This window comes from Microtus pennsylvanicus, chromosome 21 (assembly GCF_037038515.1).
Source record: "Microtus pennsylvanicus isolate mMicPen1 chromosome 21, mMicPen1.hap1, whole genome shotgun sequence".
Taxonomy (NCBI): Eukaryota; Metazoa; Chordata; class Mammalia; order Rodentia; family Cricetidae; genus Microtus; species Microtus pennsylvanicus.
In genome coordinates, this window is record NC_134599.1 from 7,116,456 (window position 1) to 7,140,257 (window position 23,802).

The 23,802-nt window shown below is 43.6% G+C and overlaps 2 protein-coding genes across 2 annotated transcripts in view; one reads left to right on the forward strand and one right to left on the reverse strand.

The window, feature by feature from the left end:
• The first annotated feature begins 551 nt into the window (after nt 1-551).
• On the forward strand, nt 552-13,080 carry Malsu1 (mitochondrial assembly of ribosomal large subunit 1). The gene is made up of 4 exons (XM_075955699.1): nt 552-832; nt 2,137-2,315; nt 11,071-11,152; nt 12,606-13,080. The coding sequence occupies exons 1-4, from the start codon at nt 595-597 to the stop codon at nt 12,791-12,793; spliced, it is 687 nt and encodes a 228-aa protein (XP_075811814.1). The 5' UTR covers nt 552-594; the 3' UTR covers nt 12,794-13,080.
• A 438-nt stretch (nt 13,081-13,518) lies between these two features.
• Igf2bp3 (insulin like growth factor 2 mRNA binding protein 3) overlaps nt 13,519-23,802 on the reverse strand; it is a 131,807-nt gene continuing 121,523 nt past the window's right edge. The window contains exons 11-15 of the mRNA XM_075955697.1: nt 23,066-23,182; nt 20,142-20,216; nt 17,019-17,150; nt 15,993-16,106; nt 13,519-15,566 (exon numbers count right to left, since the gene is read on the reverse strand). Of these exons, the coding sequence (XP_075811812.1) occupies nt 15,468-15,566; nt 15,993-16,106; nt 17,019-17,150; nt 20,142-20,216; nt 23,066-23,182 (537 nt within the window). The 3' untranslated portion in view covers nt 13,519-15,467. The remainder of the gene's footprint in view (nt 15,567-15,992; nt 16,107-17,018; nt 17,151-20,141; nt 20,217-23,065; nt 23,183-23,802) is intronic.

Sequence of the window (23,802 nt, forward strand, 5' to 3'; positions counted from 1 at the left end):
TGTATAACTGCACTGATTCCTTGTGGTCACATAAAGTTCTGTAGCATATGCAGATAATCCTTGACAACAAATACAGCTGATGATACACATCTGGGCTGCTCATGTGGGAACACAGAACAGATGGCGAACATGGCAAGAAGTAGCAAATTCATGCCCCATAAAGATTATTTGGACTCTTTTTTTTTTTTCTTGGTCTTTTTCGAGACAAGGTTTTTCCTCTATGTAACGCTGGCTGTCCTGGAACTCTTCAGACCAGCCTGGCCTTGAACTGCAGGTGCTCACCACCACTGCTCCCTTCACTTTTTTTGGGGGGGGAGGAGGGTTTCTCTGTGGCTTTGGAGCCTGTCCTGGAACTAGCTCTTGTAGACCAGGCTGGTCTCGAACTCACAGAGATCTGCCTGCCTCTGCCTCCAGAGTGCTGGGATTAAAGGCGTGCGCCACCATCGCCCGGCTCTCCCTTCACTTTTTAAAACATTACTCCTTGGCCAATCTGTCCTAGTCTCCGCGTTCGGCCGTGGCTCCGCCCCCGCCATGACGTAGAATTCCGGAGCCGCGCTGAGGGCCCTGGCCCCCGGAGAAGTCGCCGCCACAGCCATGGGTCCTGGCTGGTCGCCTGCGCGGCGGTTGTGGCCGCTGCTGTGGCGCACGGTGGTCTCTCAGAGAGCGGGCCCCGAGGCGTCTTCGGTTCCCCGGCTTCCTCGGCTCGCAGAGCGATGGCTTTCGGCGGGGCCGGCGGCCGGCCCTACCCCGAGCCCAGCGCGCGGCCTGCACCGTGGACCTCAGCCGCAGGAGCGGCCCGATGGCGAGGCGAGGCTGCACCCGGGAGCCGCAGGTACGCGGGCGGACAGCTAGTGGCCCGGCCTGCCCCGGGCGGCCCTGGGCTTTTCTGTGCGCTTCGGGGCTGAGTCGCAGAACTTAGGCTAGAAGGGACTGAGAGGTGGCTGGCGCCAACTTTCCTCTTGCATAACGAAGAGCCTGGGAGGCCAGGAGACTCGCGGTCTTCAAAACCCCAGCTGCTCACACCCGGTCCTTGCTTGGTATCACAGCCCCAGGGTCCTCACCCCTACCCAGGGTTGTAGGAAATGGATTTTTGAGAGAGTTGGGCGTAAACAGTCTGAGCAGCCTGGAGCTCCTGGTAGTGTAAGAGTTAAGAGGAGTTGGGGGCCCAGTTACTGCCAGCGGTTTTAGAAGCACGAGAGGTCAATAACAACAGTAGAAATACTATCTGAGAGATGCTAGAGTATGAGAGGGAGCCTTTGATGGACTTTCAGGTCCCTTGGAGTCAGCTATGAATTTAGAAATAATACAGATTTATACACTCCAGTATTCGTTTTTAGAACAAGTGTCTAAATCTCTAACAAAAAGAAAAAAAAAACCCACCAGGTTAACAATTGTTAACCCAGATTGCTTAGTAAGAAAAACATGATGTTTCGAGACGCTCTTATGCTGTTATTGGTCTCCGCAGCACTTGTCCTGGCAGCCACGTTTCTTCATACTCTGAAGGCTGTGGACCAGATACTGCTTGAGAACCCACCTCCCTCGCAATTACAGTTCAGTAGCCTTTTGTAGCTGTGATTCGATCTAAAGTGCCCCGGAATCCCCCCCCCCCCCCCCCCCCCCCCCCCCGCGCGCTGCTGCTCGGCCTTTTGCTGGACGCTGCTCATTTCAGTACTAGGGGATAGAAGGGCATTTGCTACTGCTTGCAGTTGGTTAACAGCAATGGGCGTATTCAGTGTCTGCCTAGAAAAGCCGAGCTGTGCTTTATGAAACCGTGGCCCAGGTTCAGTTTTGAGCTGAGTTGGGTGGGTTTTGAGTGCAGATGGTGTTGGCGATTGGACCCAGGGCCTTGTACATGCTGGGCAGGCATTCCTCTACTGAACCACGTTCTCAGCTCAGGCTTTTTAGTTTGTGGATTTGTTTTTGCTTTTTAAATGTTTTTTAGACATTGTCTCACTAGCTCAGGCTAGTCTTAAACTTGGGATCCTCCTGCCTGGTGTTTACCAAAGCATTCTGGATATAAATACACTCTTGGAGGAGAGTGCCACCCCAGGAGACTTCTGTGTCCGTCTGCTTCTCTGGATACCTGTAGGTCTGTCTTTTCCTTGGCCATCTGACACAAGTACTTCTGCTTTTCAGATCACATTGGCTCCAAGTTTGACATCGATATGCTGGTTTCACTTCTGAGGCAGGAAAATGCAAGAGACATTTGTGTGATCAAGGTTCCTCCAGAAATGAAATACACAGACTACTTTGTAATTGGTAGTGGGACTTCCAGCCGGCACTTACACGCTATGGCCTACTACATTGTGAAGATGGTAGGATGCTGTCTTTTGCTTTGAATACCTAGAGAATATCGTTAGTACATTAGGGTTGGATAACACTTGGGATAAACCACTATGAAAGGCTACAGAGAGCCCAGATCTCAGAATTTTCTCAGAGAGCCCAGAGCCCAGATCTCAGAATTTTCAAGAGTCATGTTATGGTTTTTCATAGTGAAAGGCTTGTGAACAAGTATTTAGCTCTTTTGAGACCAGGTATTTCTAATTTTTGTCTTTTGTGATAGGAAAAATTAATCCCCTGATACAAGCCAGAAGACAGTATATGTCAGAGTGATCTAGAACAATGCCAGTATGATAGCCTCGAGCTACAAGTGGCCATTGAAAGATTTTTAAAATTTATTTAAAAGGTTTAAATATTTTTATGTGTATGCATAGTGTCAGAGGAAAGTGTGATCTGCTAGAACTGAAGATCAGGAAGTCGTGAGCCGCCATGTAGTTAGTTGTTCGAATTGAGCCCAAGTGCTGTCAACCTCTGAGCTGATTCTCCTTACAGTCATTTTAAATTAACCAGGTGTGGTGGACCCCACATCTTTAATCCCAGCACTTGGGAGGCAGAGACGAATGGATCTCTGAGTTTGAGGCCAGCCAGGTTCCAGGAGTGAGTTCCAGGACAGTCAGGAATACACAGAGAAACCCTGTCTTCAAAAAAACCAGCAAACAAATACTTTAAATTATGGATATGTATGCCTCTGTGTGAGTATATACCTGGGCCACCAAATGTGCTGCTAGAGCAGCAACTGCTTTTAATTTTTTTTTTTTCAGTTTTAAAATTCTTACCTTTTGATTTTTTCAGACAGGGTTTCTCTGTAATTTTGGATCCTGTCCTGGAACTAGCTTTTGTAGACCAGGCTGACCTTGAACTCACAGAGATCTGCCTGCCTCTGCCTCCCGAGTGCTGGGATTAAAGGTGTGTGTTGGTGGATTTTTCTTGTCCTGGCTTCTCTCAAATAAAACACATTGAGGCTTATATTAATTATAAATGCTTGGCCAATAGCTCAAGCTTATTACTAACTAGCTCTTACAATTTAAATTATCCCATATTCCTTATTATGCTCTGCCCTGTGGCAGTACCTTTATTAGCATGGCACATTCATTTCCTGTTCCCTCTGCCTCTTCCTGGAGACTCCAGACTCCACCCTTCTTCCTCCCAGGATCCTTAGTCTGGTTTTCCCACCTAATCTCCTCCAGCCCAGCTATAGGCTCTTCATTAGCCAGTGAGCAGAATACATGTTCATAGGGTACAGAAAGATTGTTCCACAGTGGGCGTGTGCTACCACCAGCCATCACGTGGAGGAAGATTCTTAGGAAGTGAATGGAGAGAGTTGTAAGGCAGAGTCTCTCAGATGCCACAGGGGGAGGGCTGAGAAGTCACTAAGACTGGAAGGTTTGTGGGTTTAAAAGAAGGGGAGGTTTTTCAGAGAAGCTACAGAAGAACAAAGACATAGAGTTACTTTTACAAAATGTTGATGTGAGAAGGGCAAGAAATGCAAGGGCAAGAAAGTTTTGTTTAGTACTTGAGAAGTGGAGCCAAGAAAATCCGCATAAGGTCTTTGGAGACCAGCTGTGCTACACAAGAAACTGCCTCAACAAGTAAAAGTAAGTTTTGCTTGCTGTGTGTGTGTGTGTCTGCGTGTGTAGCTCAGTGACTTTAGACACTGACGTGCAGTCGTCACCACTATCTCTCCCTTTCCAGAAATAGCTTCATCTTGCAGAACTGAAATTCTTTCTTTGTTTGTATTTGATTTTTTGAGACAGGGTTTCTCTGTGTAATAGCCCTGGCTGCCCTAGAACTTGCTCTGTAGACCAGGCTAACCTCCAACTCATAGAGATCTGCTTGCCTCTGCCTTCCTTTAGTGCTGGGACTAAAGGCGTGCACTACCACCGCCCGGCTGAGAACTAAGGTTTTTGTTTGTTTTTTGAGACAAGGTTTCTCTGTGTATCTTTGGCTGCCCTGGAACTCACTCTGTAGACCAGGCTTGAACTCACAGCAGAGACTCACCTGCCTCTGCCTCCCGAGTGCTGGGATTAAAGGTGTGTGCCTCTATGCCTGGCAAGAACTGAAATTTTTGCCCATTAGACAATAACTCCCTATTGTCTGTTCTTGTGTAACTACTGTTCTACTCTGAGATTTTGACTAGTATCTTATAAGTAGAATCACGTAGCATTTGGCCTTTTGTGACTAGTTTTATCACTCAGATCATGTTATCAGTGTTAACTTTGTTGTAGCATGTGCCAGATTTTGTATTTGTTTTTCCTTGATCAGCAATGGAACTGAGCCAGGGACCTTTAAGCCCTAGCATTCTGCCTTGGAGTTACACCCCAGCCCACCTTTCTTCCAAAGGCAGAGTTATGTGTGTGTGTTTGTGTGTGCCTTCTTGGTTATCCATTCACGCAGTGGTAGACACTTAGGTTGTGCCCAGCTCTCGACCATTGTGACTACTACTTTAAATGTGGGCATAGAATCTGTCTAGTCACGTCCTTGGTTTTAATTATTTTGGGTGTTTACCTAGAGGTGTAGTATTTGGATCATATCATCATTCTGTTTTTAACTTCTTTAAAATTAAAACTGATTATCAAGATCTTGTGAATATAAACATCACATAATGAAATTAACCTGACTCAGTCTTTTATTTCCATGTAACCCAGTCTGTTAATACTTGGGGCTTGTTCCTATGCTATATTGATGTTCCATTAAGAAATTCTTGCCTGCCCCATTGTCTTGAGAGTGTTTCCTATGTTTTCTTTTAAAAATTCCAGTGTTTCATGTTTTAAATGAAGGCCTTGGATCCTCGAGTTCAGCTGAGTTTTGTATAAGGTGGAAAATATCTAATCTAATTCTTCCATAGGTAGATGTCTGGTTTCACCAGTACCATTTGTTGAATCAGCTTTCTTCTCCCCCATTCTGTTCTTAATCTCCTTTAAAAATTAAGTAGGCACCACACAGTTTTATTTCTGGGTCCTCTACCATCCCGTTGGTCTACAAATCTATTTAATATAATTTTCTTAGACTTGTAAATGTTTGTGTATGAGTTTGCTTGTATGTATGTATGTACACCACTTGTGTGTCTGGTACCCTTAGAGGTCAGAAGATGGTGTTTGATTCCCTGGAACTGGGGTTAGTGATGGTTGTGGGCTACTGTGTGGGTGCTGGGAACTGAACCCAGGTCACTTCAAAAGCAGTACATACTCTTAACCCTAGGGCCAACTCTCTAAGCCCTATGTGTCTCTTTATCCCTGTGACAGCTGTCTTTATCACAATAACTGTGTTATAATCTGAAGTCAGCATTGCTTTTACTCCTTAAGATTGTTTTGGCTATTCATTGTTTTTTTTTTGTCCCACATAATTTTTTTCTTAAACCTGTGAAATATAAGCCAGGCAGTGGTGGCGCACACCTTTAATCGCAGCACTGGGGAGGCAGAGGCAGGTGGATCTCTCTGAGTTTGACCTGATCTACAGAGCGAGTTCCAGGACAGGCTCCAAAGCTACAGAGAAACCCTGTCTTGAAAACTCAAACCAAACAAAGCAAAGCAAAGTAAAACAAAACAAAAAATCCTGTGAAATATTACACTGGAATTTTGGTAGGGATTGCATTGTCAGTAAATTAATTCAGGCAGTAAACCTGTTTTCACGCTATCTGTCAATTTCAAGAGCAGGGAATGTCTTTTCTTTGTATCTTCTGTGATTTTTCTTTTCCAGTGTCCTGAAGCTTCTTTTGTAGAGCTCTTTCTCTTCTTTGGCTGGATAAATCCCTAAATATTTAATGTTTTTGAAGTTTTGTTTTGTTTTTGAGACAGGGTTTCTCTGTGTACTCCTGGCTATCCTGGCACTTGCTCTGTAAACCAGGCCATCCTCAAACTCACAGAGATCCACCTGTCTCTGCCTCCCGAGAGCTGGGATTACAGGTGTCTGGCTTAGTTATTTTTTTTTAAATAATTATTTATTTATCATGTATACAGCATTCCTTCCATGTATGCCTGCAGGCCAGAAGAGGGCACCAGACCCCATTACAAATGGTTGTGAATCACCATATGGTTGCTGGGAATTGAACTCAGGACCCTTGGAAGGGCAGGCAATGCTCTTAACCTCTGAGCCATCTCTCCAGCCCTGGCTTAGTTATTTTTAATGGGGTATTTTTCCCAATTGCTTTTTCCGAAAAGTACATTGTTGGTATATATAAAGGTAATTAAAGATATATAAATATTTATCTTTATATATACACACAATTGCTTTCTCTGAAAATACATTGCTGGTATCTATGAAGGTACTAAAGATATATGTATCCAGATTGACTGTTCTTGTTGGGCTCAAGAGTTCTCTATTAGACAGGGTCTTTTATGTAGAGTCATGTCATTTACTAATAGTGGTTGGCCTGCCAAGGTCTCAACTGTGCAACACTGGCCTGGAACTCAGAGATCCATCTCCTTCTGCCTCCTGAGTGCTGGGATTAAAGACCCATGCCATCATACCCAGTTTTTTTCTGCAGATTGAGATATTTTGACTTGTTTCTTTTTTCTTGGTTTTTCAAGGCAGAGTTTGTTGGGACTTATTCTGTAGACCAGGCTGTCTCTGCCTTCCAAGTACTGATATTAAGGCATGAGACACCCTGCCCAGGCTTAGTCCTATTTTATGTCTTTTTCTTATCTAATCTCTACAGCTAAGACTTTTAGTGCTATATCAAATAAGAGAGAGGGTTGGTGAGCATCCTTGTCTTGATCCTGATTTTAGAAGAAATACTGTGTCTCCATTTAACATAATGCTGGCCACCAGTTTGTTATGTAGTAACCTTGATTATTGTGAGGTATGTTCTGTTCCTAAAGTCTTCAGTACGTTTATCATGAAGGCATGCTGAACCTTTCCAGCACCAATTGAAAGATTATGTAGTTTCTTTCCTTCAATTTATATGACATATTACATTTACTTATTTTTTGGTGGTATGTTGAACTAACCTTGCTTTTCTTGGTTGGAGCCTGTTTAGTCAATAGAATTAATTGTTTTTATGCATGGCCTTGTCTGTTAATGATGGCCAGGCTTGTGTTTTTTATTGATTAACCATCTCCTTCATTTTAAATATTTTCTTTTTTTTCCTCCTCTGTGTAGCCCTGTCTGTCCTAGAATTTGATCTGTAGACCAGGCTGGACTTGAATTCAGAGATCTGCCTGCCTCTGCCTTCCAAGTGGTGGGATTAAAGGCGTGTGCCTCCACCACCCGGCATTCAAATATTTGATTGTTTTTTTTCAACATTTCAATCTTCTTGCTGAATTTTTTTCCCCACATTTAGACTTTTGCCTTCAATTTAGTAACTGTTACAATCACTTTGGAGACTGCCTTGTGAAAGTCTTGAATCGATTTCCTTAATCTGTGCATTTCTTTGTTTGAATTTTTATATGAGCATTAATTCTTAAAAAAAATAAAGCTGAATTCTTTCTCAGGCATTTGGACTCTCTAGTTTTGGAGTCTCTATGGGAGTCAGTGGGTTGGGACAGGCATGTCAGAGTGGGTTTGTTCTGACACCCTTCTGAGCATGTCAAATATTTTGTTTTCTGAAACTCTTCCTAGAGGAGTTCTTAACCCGTCGATTATGACCCCTTTTAGGGTCAAATGTCTCTTTCACAGGGGTCTCCTAAGATCATCTGAAAACAGACCAAAATTATAGTTATGAAAAAGCAATGACAATAATTTTATGGTGGCGCCAGTACAATGTGTTAAAGGTTTGCCATATTAGGAAGGTTGAGACTGTATGCCGAACTTCAGTTCTATGGACTAGTGAAATTGAGTTGCTGAGGCGATCTTGTCTTGGGCATGTCAGGCCCACCAAGGGTAGGGCTGCACACCATGTATGAAGGCAACCAGGTGGAGTGTGAATTGCTAGAGGAAGGATACCAAACTTCAGACACAATGAAGTCTGTCTACTACTTGGGAGTTATGGCCTCAGGCTCAAAATAACCTCAGGGAAGATAGCCACATACTCTGGATCCTGCAGTGACCCCTGCAGTCTTAGAAATCAGAAGCCCTTATCCTGGCTGTGGTGGTGCACACCTTTAATCCCAGCACTTGGGAGGCAGAGGCAGGAGAATCTCTGTGAGTTTGAGGCCAGCCTGGTCTACAAGAGCTAGTTCCAGGATAGGCTCAAAAACTACAGTAAAACGGAGGGGGCGGGGAGTCAGAAGCCATACCCACAATGACCTTGAATACCTCTGGAACCAAGTCCCAGTCTGTCAGAGGACCCTGGGCACACTGAAGCTGAAGCACAGTTCCTGCACTGATCTCGAGGCTGGAATCCTGTTCTGGGTGCTTTCTGGTTCCTCAGAAACCAGAGGCACTTTGCTGCCCTCGAGAAGCCAGTGCTTTCTGGTCTTGCTGGAGCCAAAGGCCCGAATGCCCAGTGTGCACTTTCTAAGGATCTGCTATATACAGTTTTTGTTCTCACAAGTGTCAATGTTTCTATTTTTCCATTCTGACCAAAATTCCACTCTGCTTTTCTGATAGTAGGTGTCTGATTGGGTGTGAAATAGCATACCATGGTTCAGATTTGCACTGATTAGTAGTAGAGTCATTACTAATTACTAGCTTTTGTTGGCTGTATACATTCTTTGGGAGAATGTCCATTCATCGATACATTGCCTGTAGCAATATAGTCACTACTAGTTTTGGTTGGCTATATAAATTCTTTGGAAAGGTATCTGTTCATCTATACATTGCCTGTTTTTTTAAAAAAAATTAGTCTTGTTAAAAGATCTGTTTTTTGCATATAAATTCCTTGTCAAATACATGACTTGCAGATTCTGTCATTCTGTGGTGGTCATTTGACCTTGTACATGGTGTCACTTGATGTGTTGTGCTGCTCGGGTGAAACCCAAACATCCTACCACTGAACTGTACCCCTGGTTCAGAAGGATTTAGTTCTCATGAACAGTTATTCCCTTTTCTTTCCAGAGTTTTAGTTTCAAGTTTTATGGTTAGGTATTTTAACACATTTTGAGTGAATTTTTATAAAGTTTTCTACATAGATATCAGATTTCCTCAGCATTGTTTTTTCAAAGACCATCCCCATTTTCCCACTGAATGGTCTCAGCCCTTAAATATCATTTGACCATGATATTATATAAGGGTTTATTTCTGTTTGGTCTGTTTCTAACTATATGCCAGCACTATACTATCCTGACCAGTTAGCTTTGAACTAAATTTTGGGATAGTGGTGTTTTTTGTTCTGGGGATGTGAAAAGGCTTTAGTCACCTTACCACTCTTTCTGCCTCACCTCTAGCCCTAGTAAGAAGGTAGGAAGTTTTAAAATCTGAGTGTGTAAACCATCGACTATATTAATTGTTTAGTGTTCCCAGAGATCCCATCTCCATGTGATGATGGATTCTTCTCTTTAAAATGATTCTTGGATTTTGAAGGGGATCACATTGAGCCTGGAGGTTGCTTTGAGAAGTACTGGCATATACAATGGTTTGAATGAAAAATGTCTCTTATTGACTCAGATAGTGGAACACCTGGTCCCCAAATGGTGGTACCACTTGGGAAGGTTATGGGAAGTGTAGTTTTGCTGGACAAAGTATACTACTGGAGTGTGTAGTTCATAGCCCCATCCCACTTCCAGTTCACCCGCTTGCTTTGTGTTTGTGGTCAGAGATGTGATCTCAGTTTCCCACTCCAGCCCCTGCCGCCATTTCTCCACAGCTATTTCAGCTGAGGAATCAGAAGCCAAAATAAGCTCTTTCTCTAAGTTGCACTGGTTCTGGTGTTTTACCATAGCAACAAAATCTTACCAATCCACAACATGGGCATCTCTCCATTTATTAGCACCTTTATTTTAGCAGCGCTTTATGGTTTGCAGTGCACAAGCCTTTTCCTCCATTGCCAAGCTTATTCCTATTTTGTTAATTTTGAAATTATTTTACCCCCAATTTGAATGCCTTTTTTTTATTTGTTCTGGCTAGAACTTCCAGTCTAAGCGGACATCCTTGTCATGTGTTTGGGTAGTATCCATTTTTATTTCCTTGTTCTTTACAATATATGTTTGCCTGTTGAGCTGCAGTCAGGATTTCAGTGCAGTATTTCAGGATTTCCAAGTTCCTTCTAAGCAATGCTTAGACCAAAGGTGTGCGCCACCACTGCCCTGCTTTCTCTGCTTTCTATATGGGAGCTGTGGATTCTGATTCTGAGCCAGCTGAGGCTACAAAGCAAGACCCTGTATAAAGTGGAGAGCACTGGGAAGATGGCTTGGTGAGACAGCATGCAGTCCTGTCTCAGCTCCCTTGTCCTTATAATGCCCCTGCGTCTCCTGTAACACTTCTCTGTTGGTAGTATCTACAGGCAAGCACTGACGGGCGGTAGTAGTTCTTTAGGGACTACCATACACTAGATGCTTTGTAGTGTGTCCTGAGCTTGCGTGAAGTCAGCACTGAGACCTTGGAGAGTGGTGTCTGCTTCCCAGGGGAGGTGTGGGCACATGTGTGAACTAGAGTGCGCAGGCACTTGGAGGATGAGTGAGGTGGCCTTCTTGGAAGAACCTGGGCAATTTGAGTCCAGAGACATATAACCAAGGAGAGGGTTTAAGGAGAAAATAATTTTCTCTGAATTATGAATCATGGGGCAATCATAATTGTCTGTGATAGCTGTGAGAAGTGAATTAGCTGGTCTCCAAATTCAGTCTAAGAAAACCCACTGGGGCCTAAGTAGACACAGAGGACTCTCCCCTAAATATATGGCCTGCTTTTGTCTTTCAGTATAAACACCTGAAATGTAGAAGTGACCCTTATGTCAAAATTGAAGGGAAGGACACTGATGACTGGCTGTGTGTGGATTTTGGTAAGTCACTGTTGTGCAGCTTATAGATAAATGCCCATTATTTAAACCTCATTTTCAACTGCAAAAGGATAGAAATAAAATTGGTATATGCATTATTTAAGATTTTTGAAATGTTTCAAGTAATAAAAATTTGATTTAATTATAGCTCAGGTGGTGTTATTCACATGTGAAAGCTTTGCCTAACTAAAGTACTCTGGATAGACTCTGGATAGACTCTATGCCTTATATGCAAGAGCTACAGAGATGAGTAACAAGTATATTAATATGCCAGTTTCAAAACACATCCCAGCCAGGTATGTGCTACTAAAGGAAAACAATAGCTGTATGCTCACTCGGGCCAGGAGAAAGGCTTCTGAGATTTTAGCCTGCTTACAAGCTGTCATAGTTAGGATCACTAGTGTTGTGGTGAACCATGACCAAAAGCAACTTGGGGAGAAAAGGATTTGTCTCACTCACACTTCCATCTAACAGTTGGTAATTGAAAAGCTATTAGGGCAAGAAGGAGCTTATGCAGAGGCCAATAGCTTTAGAGCCTGACCTGGAACTAGCTTTGTAGATCAGGCTGGCCTCTCTCACAAAGATCTGCTTGCCTCTGCCTCCTAAGTGCTGAGATTAAAGGCAAGCACCAGCACACCACTGCCCAGCTAGCCTGCTTTCTTATAGAATCCAGGACCACCAGCTCAGAGATGGCACCCCCACATCAATCACTAATTAAATGCCCTATCTGCTTTCCTGCTTATAGCCCAATCTTTGAGGCTTTTTCTCAATTGGGGTTCCCTTTTCCCAGATGTCTATAGCTTAGGTCAAGTTGACATGAAACTAACCAGCTCACAAGCTGACAAGTTGTCTTTCTAATTTCGTGAAGACAGGACTATTCTGAAAAAGCAGTGTGTTTCTAATTTCATGAAGACAGGACCATTCTGAAAAAGCAGTGTGTTTCTTGCAGCAGCGGCAGTAATCAGTATCATAAGCTTTGTGTGGTCAGATAACATGTACATCGAGCGTCTTTTATGGAGGAAGCAGGCCCACTTGGCGGTGCTGCCTGAGCACTGCAGAACAGGATGCCAAGTAGCAGTACCCACTCCCCTCTCTCCAGTTAGGACAGACAAAGACGTCTGTAGACACTGAAGTGTTGGAATGAGCAGAGCTGTCCTTTCTTCTGGAGGCGAGCCCTATCTTATAGAACTTTTGTCTTTGAAACCTTCTTTGCTCACAAGATGTGCAGAAAAGTAAAACTTGGGAGACAGTTGTTGAGGGTATGACCAGAGGAAACTGACAGACCATCTCTGGATAAGGTTAACAGTGGTCACTGTGCTCCATGTTGACCTATTTCCATGCTAACAAAGGCACAGCATCACTGTACAGGAAGGGGTCTACCATTTGCGCACAAGTCTGGGGTGAGGGACAGATGCATTGAATCTTTTTCAATGGAATTTTTATCTGTTCCTGATAGGCAGTATGGTGATCCATTTGATGCTTCCAGAAACCAGAGAAACCTATGAATTAGAGAAATTATGGACTCTACGTTCTTTTGATGACCAGTTAGCTCAGATGGAAGCCGAAACGTTACCTGAAGACTTCATTCTTGGACTAGAAGATGACGCCTCATCCCCGACTCCAGTGGAGTTCAAATGTGAATAAAAGCAATGCCTTTCATCCCTTAGATGCGAGCCATCTGCAAGTGCAGGTCCTGCCCTGTCTGCTCGGTCATTCTAAGTTCTGTCTACCTCTTGGACACTCATGCTGATGGCAGCTGTGCAGAGACTAGAGATAAATTAGCTCACAGACCAAGAACCAGGAATTCAGTCCCAGTTTTTCAGCATACTGCCTTTACTTTTGAGATCATATCAGAATTACTAGCACTGATCCCCCAATATTAACTCAAGTTCTCTGCTCAGATTATTAAATTTGTTTAAATGTCAATCTTATATACTGTGGAATGGTCAGAGCTTGAAAAGAGTATTTGGGCCGGGCAGTGGTGGCGCACACCTTTAATCCCAGCACTCGGGAGGCAGAGGCAGGTGGATCTCTGTGAGTTCGAGACCAGCCTGGTCTACGAGAGCTAGTTCCAGGACAGGTTCCAAAACCACAGAGAAACCCTGTCTCGAAAAACCAAAAAAAAAAAAAAAAAGGAAAAGAGTATCTGTATAACTCAGAACACTAAGTAGAATATTTAGATTATTAGGAAAAATTATGCAAATCTTTAGTTATTAGTTCACATTAAATAGGATAATCTAAGTTCATCTTAATGTACCAGAGCTGGAAAAAAAAAAACTTACCTGTAGGTTATTGCCTAGTGTAAGATGCATATTGTGGGAACAAATTCAGGAACACTCAACTGAAAACAGACTACAAAAAACTGTGGCTTATGATGAAAACTTTATTCTGCATCAAGGTACCTGGAAAACGAAGCTGCATCTGGGGCACATTATAGATGAGGAATGATCCATATATGGCGAATACAAAACTCAATTATAGATTCCTCTAGCACCAGGTACTCCAGACTACCAATGCCTAAGTGAAAGTGAAGCATGGTTTGCCGCACTGAAAGGCTAGACGTGAGACATGGCAGAAGTGAGACAGACCAGCAGATATAAATGGAGCACCTGTCAGTTAAAAAAAACAAACACTGGAAAAACCAAATATCGAGGAAGAGTTCTGGCCTTAAACACATCTCCCCTGAAATCCAAGCAGGGGAACAGGTCACATTTTTTTTAAAGCAGTTTAAATCCATTGTATGAAAGAAATATGAATTCAATTGTAAAAAGGGGGCATTTTTGGTTAAAACTACAAAATAAGCTGGTTTTATGAAAATGTTGGACATTTCAACTCATTTTCATAATGTCTAAATAATGCTGAAGTTCAGAGAAACTTAAAAGCATGTAGAAGTTAATCTAAAATATAAATGAGGCAAAATGATTTTTTGAAGGGTTACATAATGCCCTCAAGGCCAGTGTGGTATGGCTGTAACCACCTTATGAGCAAAGTAACAAAAGCATTCAGAGAGCAGCATGGCCTTGAGGACCGCCCACAAGTCTCCGCACAAGTGAGGGGAAGGGCAAAGGCTCGCTTCAACAGTCGGGTGTTTCAGCAGTCCTTTTCCCAAAACCGTTTGCTGCCAGGTGAGCAGGGCAAACAGACCCTGCCGCATCCTGTGTAATAGTTTCGGCGGACTTCCTTCCAAATAGTCTAGGCCCACAACAGCGCCAGGCAAAGGAGATCGCTTTCTGTCGCCTTCACCGTCGGCCTCTGGCTCCCCTGGTCTCCACAAAGCCATTCTTTAGGTGTCTGCTCACAGAATTGCTTGATCTCAAGTGTGTTCGCAAGCTGATTGTGTTTAAATTCTGCACTTCTGCAGTGATACGCTTCATCGGTAGCACAGTGACAAAGCACTTAGGCATTCACGCACATAGCCAAACAAACCAAGTCTTCTGAAGCTCTTTACACTAGCCGTCCCGAAACCCGCCCCCGCTCTGCTGTGAGTGCCATTGACCCTCCCAACTACAAACAAAGGATACATGGTACCGCTGCTCTCCGAGAGTAGGCACTGTTCCTTCTCTTTCCAACTACTGTCAAATGGCTCAAAAATGCAAAATTAATTTTCCACCTTTATTGTCATCAGCCAGACGAAAAATTCCTTTCTCAATTATTTGCCTATCACCTGATAACTGTTAAATTTTTATTTTTTTTAAAAAATGGTTGGAGTTTCTTTATAAAGTATATAAAATTTTCAAAAAAGGAATAATTTTGCTTTTAACTGCATTACTGAATACCTGAGGTAGTTGAGTAAAAATGCACGTCTAATACCCCGCAAGAGCGGTCGGCACTTCCCTTCGGTTATCCACGTTAGTGTTAGAGAAACAGGAAATACTTCTACTCTAGTGGCTTAACAGCATGTTCCTGTGGTAATTCTACTGCGGTCCAATTTCAACAATTGGACTTAGGAACGATCTATTTTTTCTAATTTATTTGATGAATTTAATGAATGTACCATTTATGCCAACTTCTGGCATTATGGAGGATGTTAAAATTAGCACATCTGTTATACTTTGATATCACAAGGGAAGTGCGGAGTTCTTTCCCCATCCCCACCTTTTTTTTCCTTTTTTTTTTTTAAAGCTGGGTGTCATATATTTCAGAGAGCATAAAATTTACATTCTCACAGAGACAGGAGTTCAAGTTGCCTGGTCCTCAGAAACAACGGGCTAGGGAAATACTCGTGCATGTGATTCTGGATGGGTCAGACCCGTCTGTTGGTTAAGCAAATCTGTCTTTGGTTTGACATCTGCCTCTGTGGTGGCTGTCTCCTGAGCCCTTACTTCCGCCTTGACTGAGGGGGTCCACTTTGTAGGGCCTTTTGCTGCTGCTGCTGCTTCACCTGGTTCAGAATTTCCTGAATTTTTCTCTGGGCAACCTACAAAGAGACAGACGTCATAGAACCTGCAGAGTCCAAAGTTACTCTAGTTCAAAGCATCAAGTTGAAATACTTACCAGTGTGCTGGCTGAAAGGACAACTAGATCAGCCAAGCACAGCCAGGCATTAGGGTGCATGGGGGCAGAAGCTGAGGTGTGGGGACCTCTGAAGCCTAGGAGTCCAAAGCTACACGGGTAACAGCAGGAATAGCATACTTTGGCACCCCCACCCAATATCTTGAACCCTAAGCACCCAAGAGGTCCACATACAATACATTCATACATATGTGTGTGTATGTATGTGTGTGTGTGTGTGTGTGTGTGTGTGTGTGTGTGTATATATATATATATATATATATATATATATATATATGGAATGGGAGCCCCTATGACAGCTTAAGAACCTGCCATTTTAGAAGCAACTTGCCTGGCAAGCATAGAAATGGCCAGTTATTTTGACAACAACTTGGTTATTCTCGTCAGGTGTCTGGTCACGGGGGACAACAACTTCAGCACTTGATAAATTCTGGAGTTCATTCACCTAAAACAGATAAAAGTCACATTACTAAGTATTCAAAGCCTATTTCCAAGCAATTAATTTTTGCCAACTACAGAGTTCATTTCACTTTAACCCCAGTTCTGCTCTGCTTTGTTCTGTTACTTCAAAGGTAGAAATCTGGAAATAACTTCATTGAGGATGACTGCAAACTACTTTTTGCAGTGTGAGATCTGTAAAATTTCAGCCATCTCCTTTGGTTTATAGAAGAAAAAGTCCAGGTTATTATGTGTCAGATAATGCTGGATGCCCATTACAAGTCCCTGGTCTGAAATATGCAGAAGTCTCACTAGCAGGCTACAGTCACAAGGGAGCTTCTCCAAACCCTGGCCAACATGGCCCTACTTTGTATAAAGTAGCCTAAAGCTCCAATGTGGGTCTCTGTCTCTATCTCCATCCATTGCCAGATAAAGGTTCTTGAACATGAGCAAGGAAGTCAGGACCACGAGGGGTACACCTACCCACTGAGACAGTGGGGCTGATCTATTGGGAGCTCACCAAGGCCAGCTGGACTGGGACTGAAAAAGCATGTGATAAAACCAGACTCTCTGAACATGGCGGACAATGAGGGCTGATGAGAATGATGAGAAGCCAAGGACAATGGCACTGGGTTTAGATCCTACTGCAAGTACTGGCTTTGTGAGAGCCTAACCAGTCTGAATGCTCACCCTCCTAGACCTGGGGGGAGGACCTTGGACTTCCCACAGGGCAGGGAACCCTGACTGCTCTTTGGACTGGAGAGGGAGGGGGAGAGGAGTGGGGGGAGAGGGAGGGAAATGGGAGGCTGGGAGGAGGTGGAAATTTTTTTCAATTAAAAAAATAGTAGCCTAAGCTCCAGGGAGGAGCTAGGTCCCTGCAGCTCCTCCAGCATGGTGCAGCTCCTGCGGAGGTACTTGCCGTTTTGCCTCCTTTCCCAATAACTCTGCCAGCAGCAAAGGATGGCACTCTGATGTGAGCTTCAAGTTTCACCTCTTCTTTAGGACTAACGAAGTTTTCTTCTTTAATTTTTCCGTAAATTCTTCCCTGAGCCTACAGATGATAATACAGTCTATCAGTGTCATTCATACTTGAAATAAAAGGCCGGTTAACTTTGACGACAGCCTAAATGAGCCTGAATATACACCACTGTAGCGGTACATCTGGGAGGAAGACTGCCAACAGTGTAAGAGACAGCAGCGAGGAGCCCCAGAGAGGGTTGACAGTATCTGTGCTTCACAGGCACGGCAAATAAGTTACTGACAGGAGGAGGATGCACCAGGGAACAAAGTACAATGATGCCTTTGTACCAGTGTCATCGAGAGACCCACTCTGCACACCAACACAAAGAATAAGCCATAGGGGCTGGAGAGATGGCTCAGAGGTTAAGAGCATTGCCTGCTCTTCCAAAGGTCCTGAGTTCAATTCCCAGCAACCACATGGTGTGGCTCACAACCATCTGTAATGGGGTCTGGTGCCCTCTTCTGGCCCGCAGGCATACAACAGACAGAATATTGTATACTTAATAAATTAATAAATATTTTTTTAAAAAAAGAATAAGCCATATTCTGCTGACAATAAAGGCAATTAGTAGTAGGACTAATTAAAAATGGCAATGGGAAATGGCCATTCCCACTCCTAAAGCCTCTCCTCTGGCAGTAAGAAACATTCCATTTTTCTTGAGCAAAAGAAACTAGGAAAGAACTACACAGCCAGGGATGCCAGGCCCAAAAGGAGCCAAGCCCTGTCTAAACAGGACAGACACCAGCCAAAACAGCTCTCTTATTCAGGTGACTTCAGCTTTATGGAGGCTAAAAGACTGGGCATGACAGGTTTGGTATGTGGTCCCTGCACTTGAGAGGCTGAAGAGGAGATTGTTGCAATCTGAGGCCAGCCTGGGCTACAGAGTGAGAGCCTATCTTCCTCTTCCTCCCTTCCCCCTAAAAAGGCTGCAGAAATCAAGTTAATGGACATTTCTGGTATCTCACTAACATGCCCTGTGTACTGTGTACAACTAGATGCTGTATGTAAGGAACCTCTTGTGTAACCGCTAATTTGTTTTCATACATTTCAAAGGAGAAAGAAGTCTAAGTTGGGAAGTTAGGCCAAGTTCATAAGATAAACCATAACAACCCAAATAGCCATGTGTTCATGGATACAGAGATGCTAAGCTCATTTGAGGGGATTAGAGAAAAGACAAAAATTTTTTTTTTTCAAATTTTTGGGGCTGGAGAGATGATAGCTCAGCAGTTAAGGGAACTGGGTGCTCTTCCAGAGGACTCAGGTTCAATTCCCAGCACCCACATGATAACTAACAACCTCTGTAATTACAGTTCCAGGGATCTGATGCCCTTTCCTGGTTTCTATGGACATGTACCTGATATACAGACATACTTGCAGGCAAAACACCTGCATACATAAAATGAATAAAATCTATAAAAAATTTAAATTTATTTCCTGTGTATGAGTGGTTTGTCTACATGTTTGTACATATGTGTATGCATATGTGGTGAGTATCAAATCTATGGTTTTTCACATGTCACACTGTCACACACTGTCACACTCATGGCCCAGTTTATAACATAATGGCATGAACTGATGGACCATGAGGCTGCTGGGACGGGCAGACTTCACCTTGATGCCTAGGCAGTGGCTATTCAACATATCAAAGCATTTGTGTGTGCTAGTCTCTCTGCAAAAGACGTGAAAGCAGCTCTGGATTTTCAATGACTCAATTCTTTAATTGATGGCTAAAACAAAACAAGAAAGAGGGTCTGGGGCATAGGTCAAGACAGAGTAGAGCACTTGCATAGCAAAACTCTGGGTTGGTACTTTCCTTCCCAGCTAGGGACAATGAGGTGAACTTTGGCAGTGTAATGGTGTGTGCACAGATAGCCGAGACTGAGGCTGACAGTGAATGCTGTCAGTGGACACAGGACCGAGATACAGGGCTTGGGCTGCTGAGGTGGCTCAGCAGGTGAAGTACTTGCCACTGAGCCCAGCAGCCTAGTTCAATCTCCAGGACCCACACAAGTTGTCCTCTGCCCTTTACATGCATGCCATGATGTGTATGTTCCTCCCATAAACAACAAACAAATTAACTTTAAAAAAAGATGTAGGTGTTGAATTTATGAACAGAATTCAGCAGTTGCCTGAGACAAGATGTCCCACGTTAACCATTCACCAGAATGAAGGCACCTGTAGCTGTAGTGGCTTCACTGACTGGCTCAGAGTTGGCCATCACCAGGCGCAGCATGTGAGAGTGTGCTAGTATTTCAGACACTATTCTAAGCACTGTATATGTTGCTTGTACCTTACAGCTAGGATAGACGTACTTCTGTCTATTCTATAGGGGAACTGGGGAGTTGGGGAGAACTGTAACTTGTACTTTTTTTTTTTTTTTTTGGTTTTTTTCAAGACAGGGTTTCTCTGTAGCTTTGGAGCCTGTCCTGGAACTAGCTCTTGGAGACCAGGCTGGACTCGAACTCACAGAGTTCCGCCTACCTCTGCCTCCCGAGTGCTGGGATTAAAGGCGTGCACCATCACTGCCCAGTGGTAACTTGTTTAAGGTCACACATGGCTAAATTAGGATTTGAAATGAGGGTCTAGCTGTCACGCTGTCTCCACCACCTCAGAAACACATGGAAATTTTTCAGCTCCAAAGACCCCAGGTACCAATAAACATGCAGCAGTTCAGGCCAGGTCACATGCCACTCTAGGTCCAGCCTTTCTAACTAAAATCCTAGAACAGTGAAGGGTAAGAGAAAAGGGAAAAGGGGTCACTGTAAAGGTTAGAGCATCTCCAAGACAGAAGGAGACATTGAGGACAGGTTTACAAGGGTCATTAGCAGGCAGGTGTGTGTGTCAGTGTTAAGATTTCATCATGTCAATGGTGACAGGAAACCAACACCCCACAGAACTAAAGGCTCTTGGCTTATGTTTATGACCTAATTGTGGCATGGCTCCACTCTGCTCTTTAGAATTTCCACTGAAGCAGCAGCCATCTTGCTCCCTCTGGTTACCTGTACCCTCCACTGCACATACCTTGAACTGAGCTTCTGGTGGTCCAGTGATAATCACCATCCTCACTTTAGCATCCGGTGCTTCGGCTGGAGCGATCTGTAACAGACCCATCACCAGCCAGTTATGATACTTTCTGGTGTCACTGACAAACCTTAGGCCAACCAGCTTGACATCTGCACATGACTGACTGAGCTGTGGAATTAAATGCCTTCTGGAAAGGAATTATGGAGAGGCTGTGATTAATATGGGCCAGTCAGATAGAGCACACGATTTACTGAGTATTCACAGGTGCCTCTCTAATGTAAACTGCATGGACTATCACTGAGCCAACCCACACCACATCTAGCTGAAGAATGATCACTTTTCAGAGGGAGGGAGCACTGAAGGCTGAGGACATGAAGGAACCTGATCCATAACTGTAGAGTTAACAGCCTTGAGAGAGCTGGCTGTGTCCACTGCTTGGCTTCCGGTAGCAACTACATGTACCTGAAGTGTGGAGCTCTGGACTCTTGTGAGGCCACTACAACCATGGCATCTCCTTGGCTTTCAGAGGAAAAGGTAATGCTGTTTAGGCAGCTGTGCCTCTCAAACTTAAATGAGGGGAGGGAGGAAACTATAGATTTCTTAAGGTATACTGTTTGAATATTAACTGAGCAGGATCCTGGTAAACTCAGACTTCTGTTTTCATGGAGTGTACGAAATCACAAAAGCTCAGGCTGGGGAAACAGTGAAAATGTTAGGGGGAGGAGCCAGCATGCCTAGAGCCCAAGGAAGGATTTAGTGTCCCCGCAAGGCGTTTAAAGAAATCTGGGCTGAGGAGATGCTTGTGTTGTATAGTGGTAAGGACTGTGGTGTGGCTCCCCACCTCTAATTCCAGGACGGAGTCAATGACGGGTTCCCCAGATCAAACCAGGGAGCAAAATAGCCTTACTGATTAAATTCCGGATTCAACTGAGAGACCCTGACAATTGCTACACATTTGATGTGTATTTCTGCTCTTGATTAAGATATTGTGATTGTGCAGTTCATTTAAAAATGTCATGTATAATTAAGAAATATAGGTTAATAGATAGTCATTCATAATAGTCAAGCTTGTAGTCATGTTTGTTAGGTTTTCTAGATATATAGAGACATTTTAGTTAGATGGGTGTTCTTCAAATCTTTCAGAGACCTTCAGAATATAGCATTTAAAATGTTTTAAGAACTTAAGACTTTTCATGACACATTTGCTCCTGGCAGCACCAATCTACTTCAAGAGGAGAATGGGCATCGAAGAGGCTCCTCATTGAGTTTGTTAGCCATTTGAGCAAGAAACTGCTCTTGCTTGGACTGCTTGATGGTATGCTGTGTGAACTGGACATGCAGGACCCACAGAGAAATGACTGATGAACTTGCCTAAAGGTGAGATGATCCTTCAGGGTTCCTACTTCATGAAAGATTCTGCCAGACATTATGTAGGACATAGAAGAAAGTGACTAACAAACTGCCAATATAGGCAGAACTGTCTTTGAAATTTCCTGCTTCATGGAAAAGTCTGCCGGATACTGAGTGCCTGTAGGCTGAAGATGGATGCTCCAAAGGTACAGAAGAACACTGGGTGACTGTCCAGGCAGTGAGCTGTCTCTGTCAGTTCTAGAGTTTTGGAAGTTGCTTACAATGCACTTCCTGTTTACTTAGGTAATATTATATCCTTCTGGAGTTTTTGATGGAGTTGAAAATATATAGTTATAGTTTTCCTTAGTTATGATAAAAGATAAAGTAGATACAAATATTCTAACTGTAATTCTTGCTTGATACCTGTTTTGTTATATGTAAATTTACTATGTTAAAGTCAAAATCTTCCTTTTTATTTACATAGAAAAGGGGAGGTGATGTGGGATTCCCCTCTGTATACTGTGAATACTATCGGTTAATAAAGAAACTGCTTTGAGCCTATAGCAGAAGGCAGAGACAGAGAGAAGCCATGGAGCCACCACCAGAGACATGACAAAACTTTGTTCGAAAGTCAGCTATGTGGTGATACACAGATTAGTAAAACTGGGTTAAATTAATATGTAAGAGCTAGCCAATAAGAAGCTAAAGCTAATAGGCCAAGAAGTGATTTAATTATTACACTTTCTTTGTGATTATTTTGGGAGTCTGGGCAGCTGGGAAATGAACAAGCAGCCTTCCTACAACATGGCGACCTTCATCTTAAAGCAACAACCCAAGGTTGGGGACACGGCTCAGTTGAAAGAATGTTTGGGTCCCCAGCACCCATAAAAAACAATCCCAAGCTGGAAAGGCAAGGACAGAAGGATTCCTGAAAACTCACTGGCCAGGCAGCCCACTGAGTTAGTAAGCTGGTCAGTGGCACCCTACCCAGAAAATAAGGTAGGTGTGACTGAGGAGACATTAACCTGTGGTCTGCACGTATATACGTATGTACATGTGCTCATGCACAGATGTTTATGTCTAATTCTGAATTGCTTCAGCACTGGGCAGTGCAGAGCACACAGTGATTTCTCAGGAGGGACACCAGTGGTCCCACATCTACACAGTAAATGCTTCGCTGACAACACAAACTCCATTTCCTTGCTGCACCTTCAGCTTTGCCTGGCCAAGTGCTGAGAATGTAATATAGACAAAAATATCCCATAGCAACCAACAGGCAATTCCCTTATAGACAGACTTCACTATATCCTCCTGTCCTCAAAGGCAGGGTAACAGATGTGGCTTTTAAGAGCACTACTGTGGAGATGAGCCAGAGGAAGTTGTAAGTCAAGATCTCAGAGGCATGGAGATATTGTGCAATTGTGCTTCTCCACAGACTGATTTTTCTAGAGACTATCTAACCACAGTTAAACCACGGCTGTAGGGTCCTGTCCTATGGTTATCTAACCTGAATTCAGCCCGCCACTTTCACTTTCTTAGATAACAGAAGAGCCATGGTTTCAGAACAGTACCTTAATCGAAGCTCCTGCAAAACGAGAAAGCTGTTTGATGTGCTGGCCCTGCTTGCCAATGATGGCGCCAACTGACAGAGCAGGAATAAACAGGTGCACAGTCTCCGTTTCCGACTGCTGTAAGAGAAGAAAGTGAGGGCATGAATGCTTATTTGCTATAAAATAAATCACTGGCACCCTCACCTCTGGGATGAGCACCTTCTTGTCCCAGCAGGAATACTAGGAAGGTCATTGGGAATCCACAATGAGTCAAGCAGGGTTCACCTACCAAGTCACACTGGTCTAAAAATCTCACTTTTGTCTGAACGGGTTTCCTAAATTTCAAAACCTCACCAGATTATAGATGCTTTGCCTTCTTTCTATTGTGTATTTAGATCATAGAGCCTAGATCCAAGGCTGCTGCAGACTACACATCACAAACTAGACAGCAGCAAAGGATACAAACTCCAGACTTTTTAGGCAGACCGCTAGCCTCCCTGCCTCCCTGCCTTTCCAGAGCTAAGGACCAATTCCAAGGCCTTGTGCTTGCTGGGCAAGTATTCTACTGAGCTAAATCCCCAGCCCCAGGTTTTCATTTCTTAAACACAGAGAGTAAAGAACTCTAAGGGAAAAACTTCTCCATATGTACAAACCATACCAAATACCATTATCTTTCTACACTGTAGCTGCTTCCTCCACGCTCTCCCTTGGCATCTTACATACAATCAGAAACCATTCTGAAAGCACAAATGGACTTA

Excerpts from the sequence above, each read along its gene's own strand:
- Malsu1 (XM_075955699.1), top strand. The coding sequence starts at position 595 with ATGGGTCCTGGCTGGTCGCCTGCGCGGCGGTTGTGGCCGCTGCTGTGG. Across the intron at positions 833-2,136 it reads GCTGCACCCGGGAGCCGCAG|ATCACATTGGCTCCAAGTTT; the intron begins GTACGCGGGCGG and ends TCTGCTTTTCAG. Across the intron at positions 2,316-11,070 it reads CCTACTACATTGTGAAGATG|TATAAACACCTGAAATGTAG; the intron begins GTAGGATGCTGT and ends TTTGTCTTTCAG.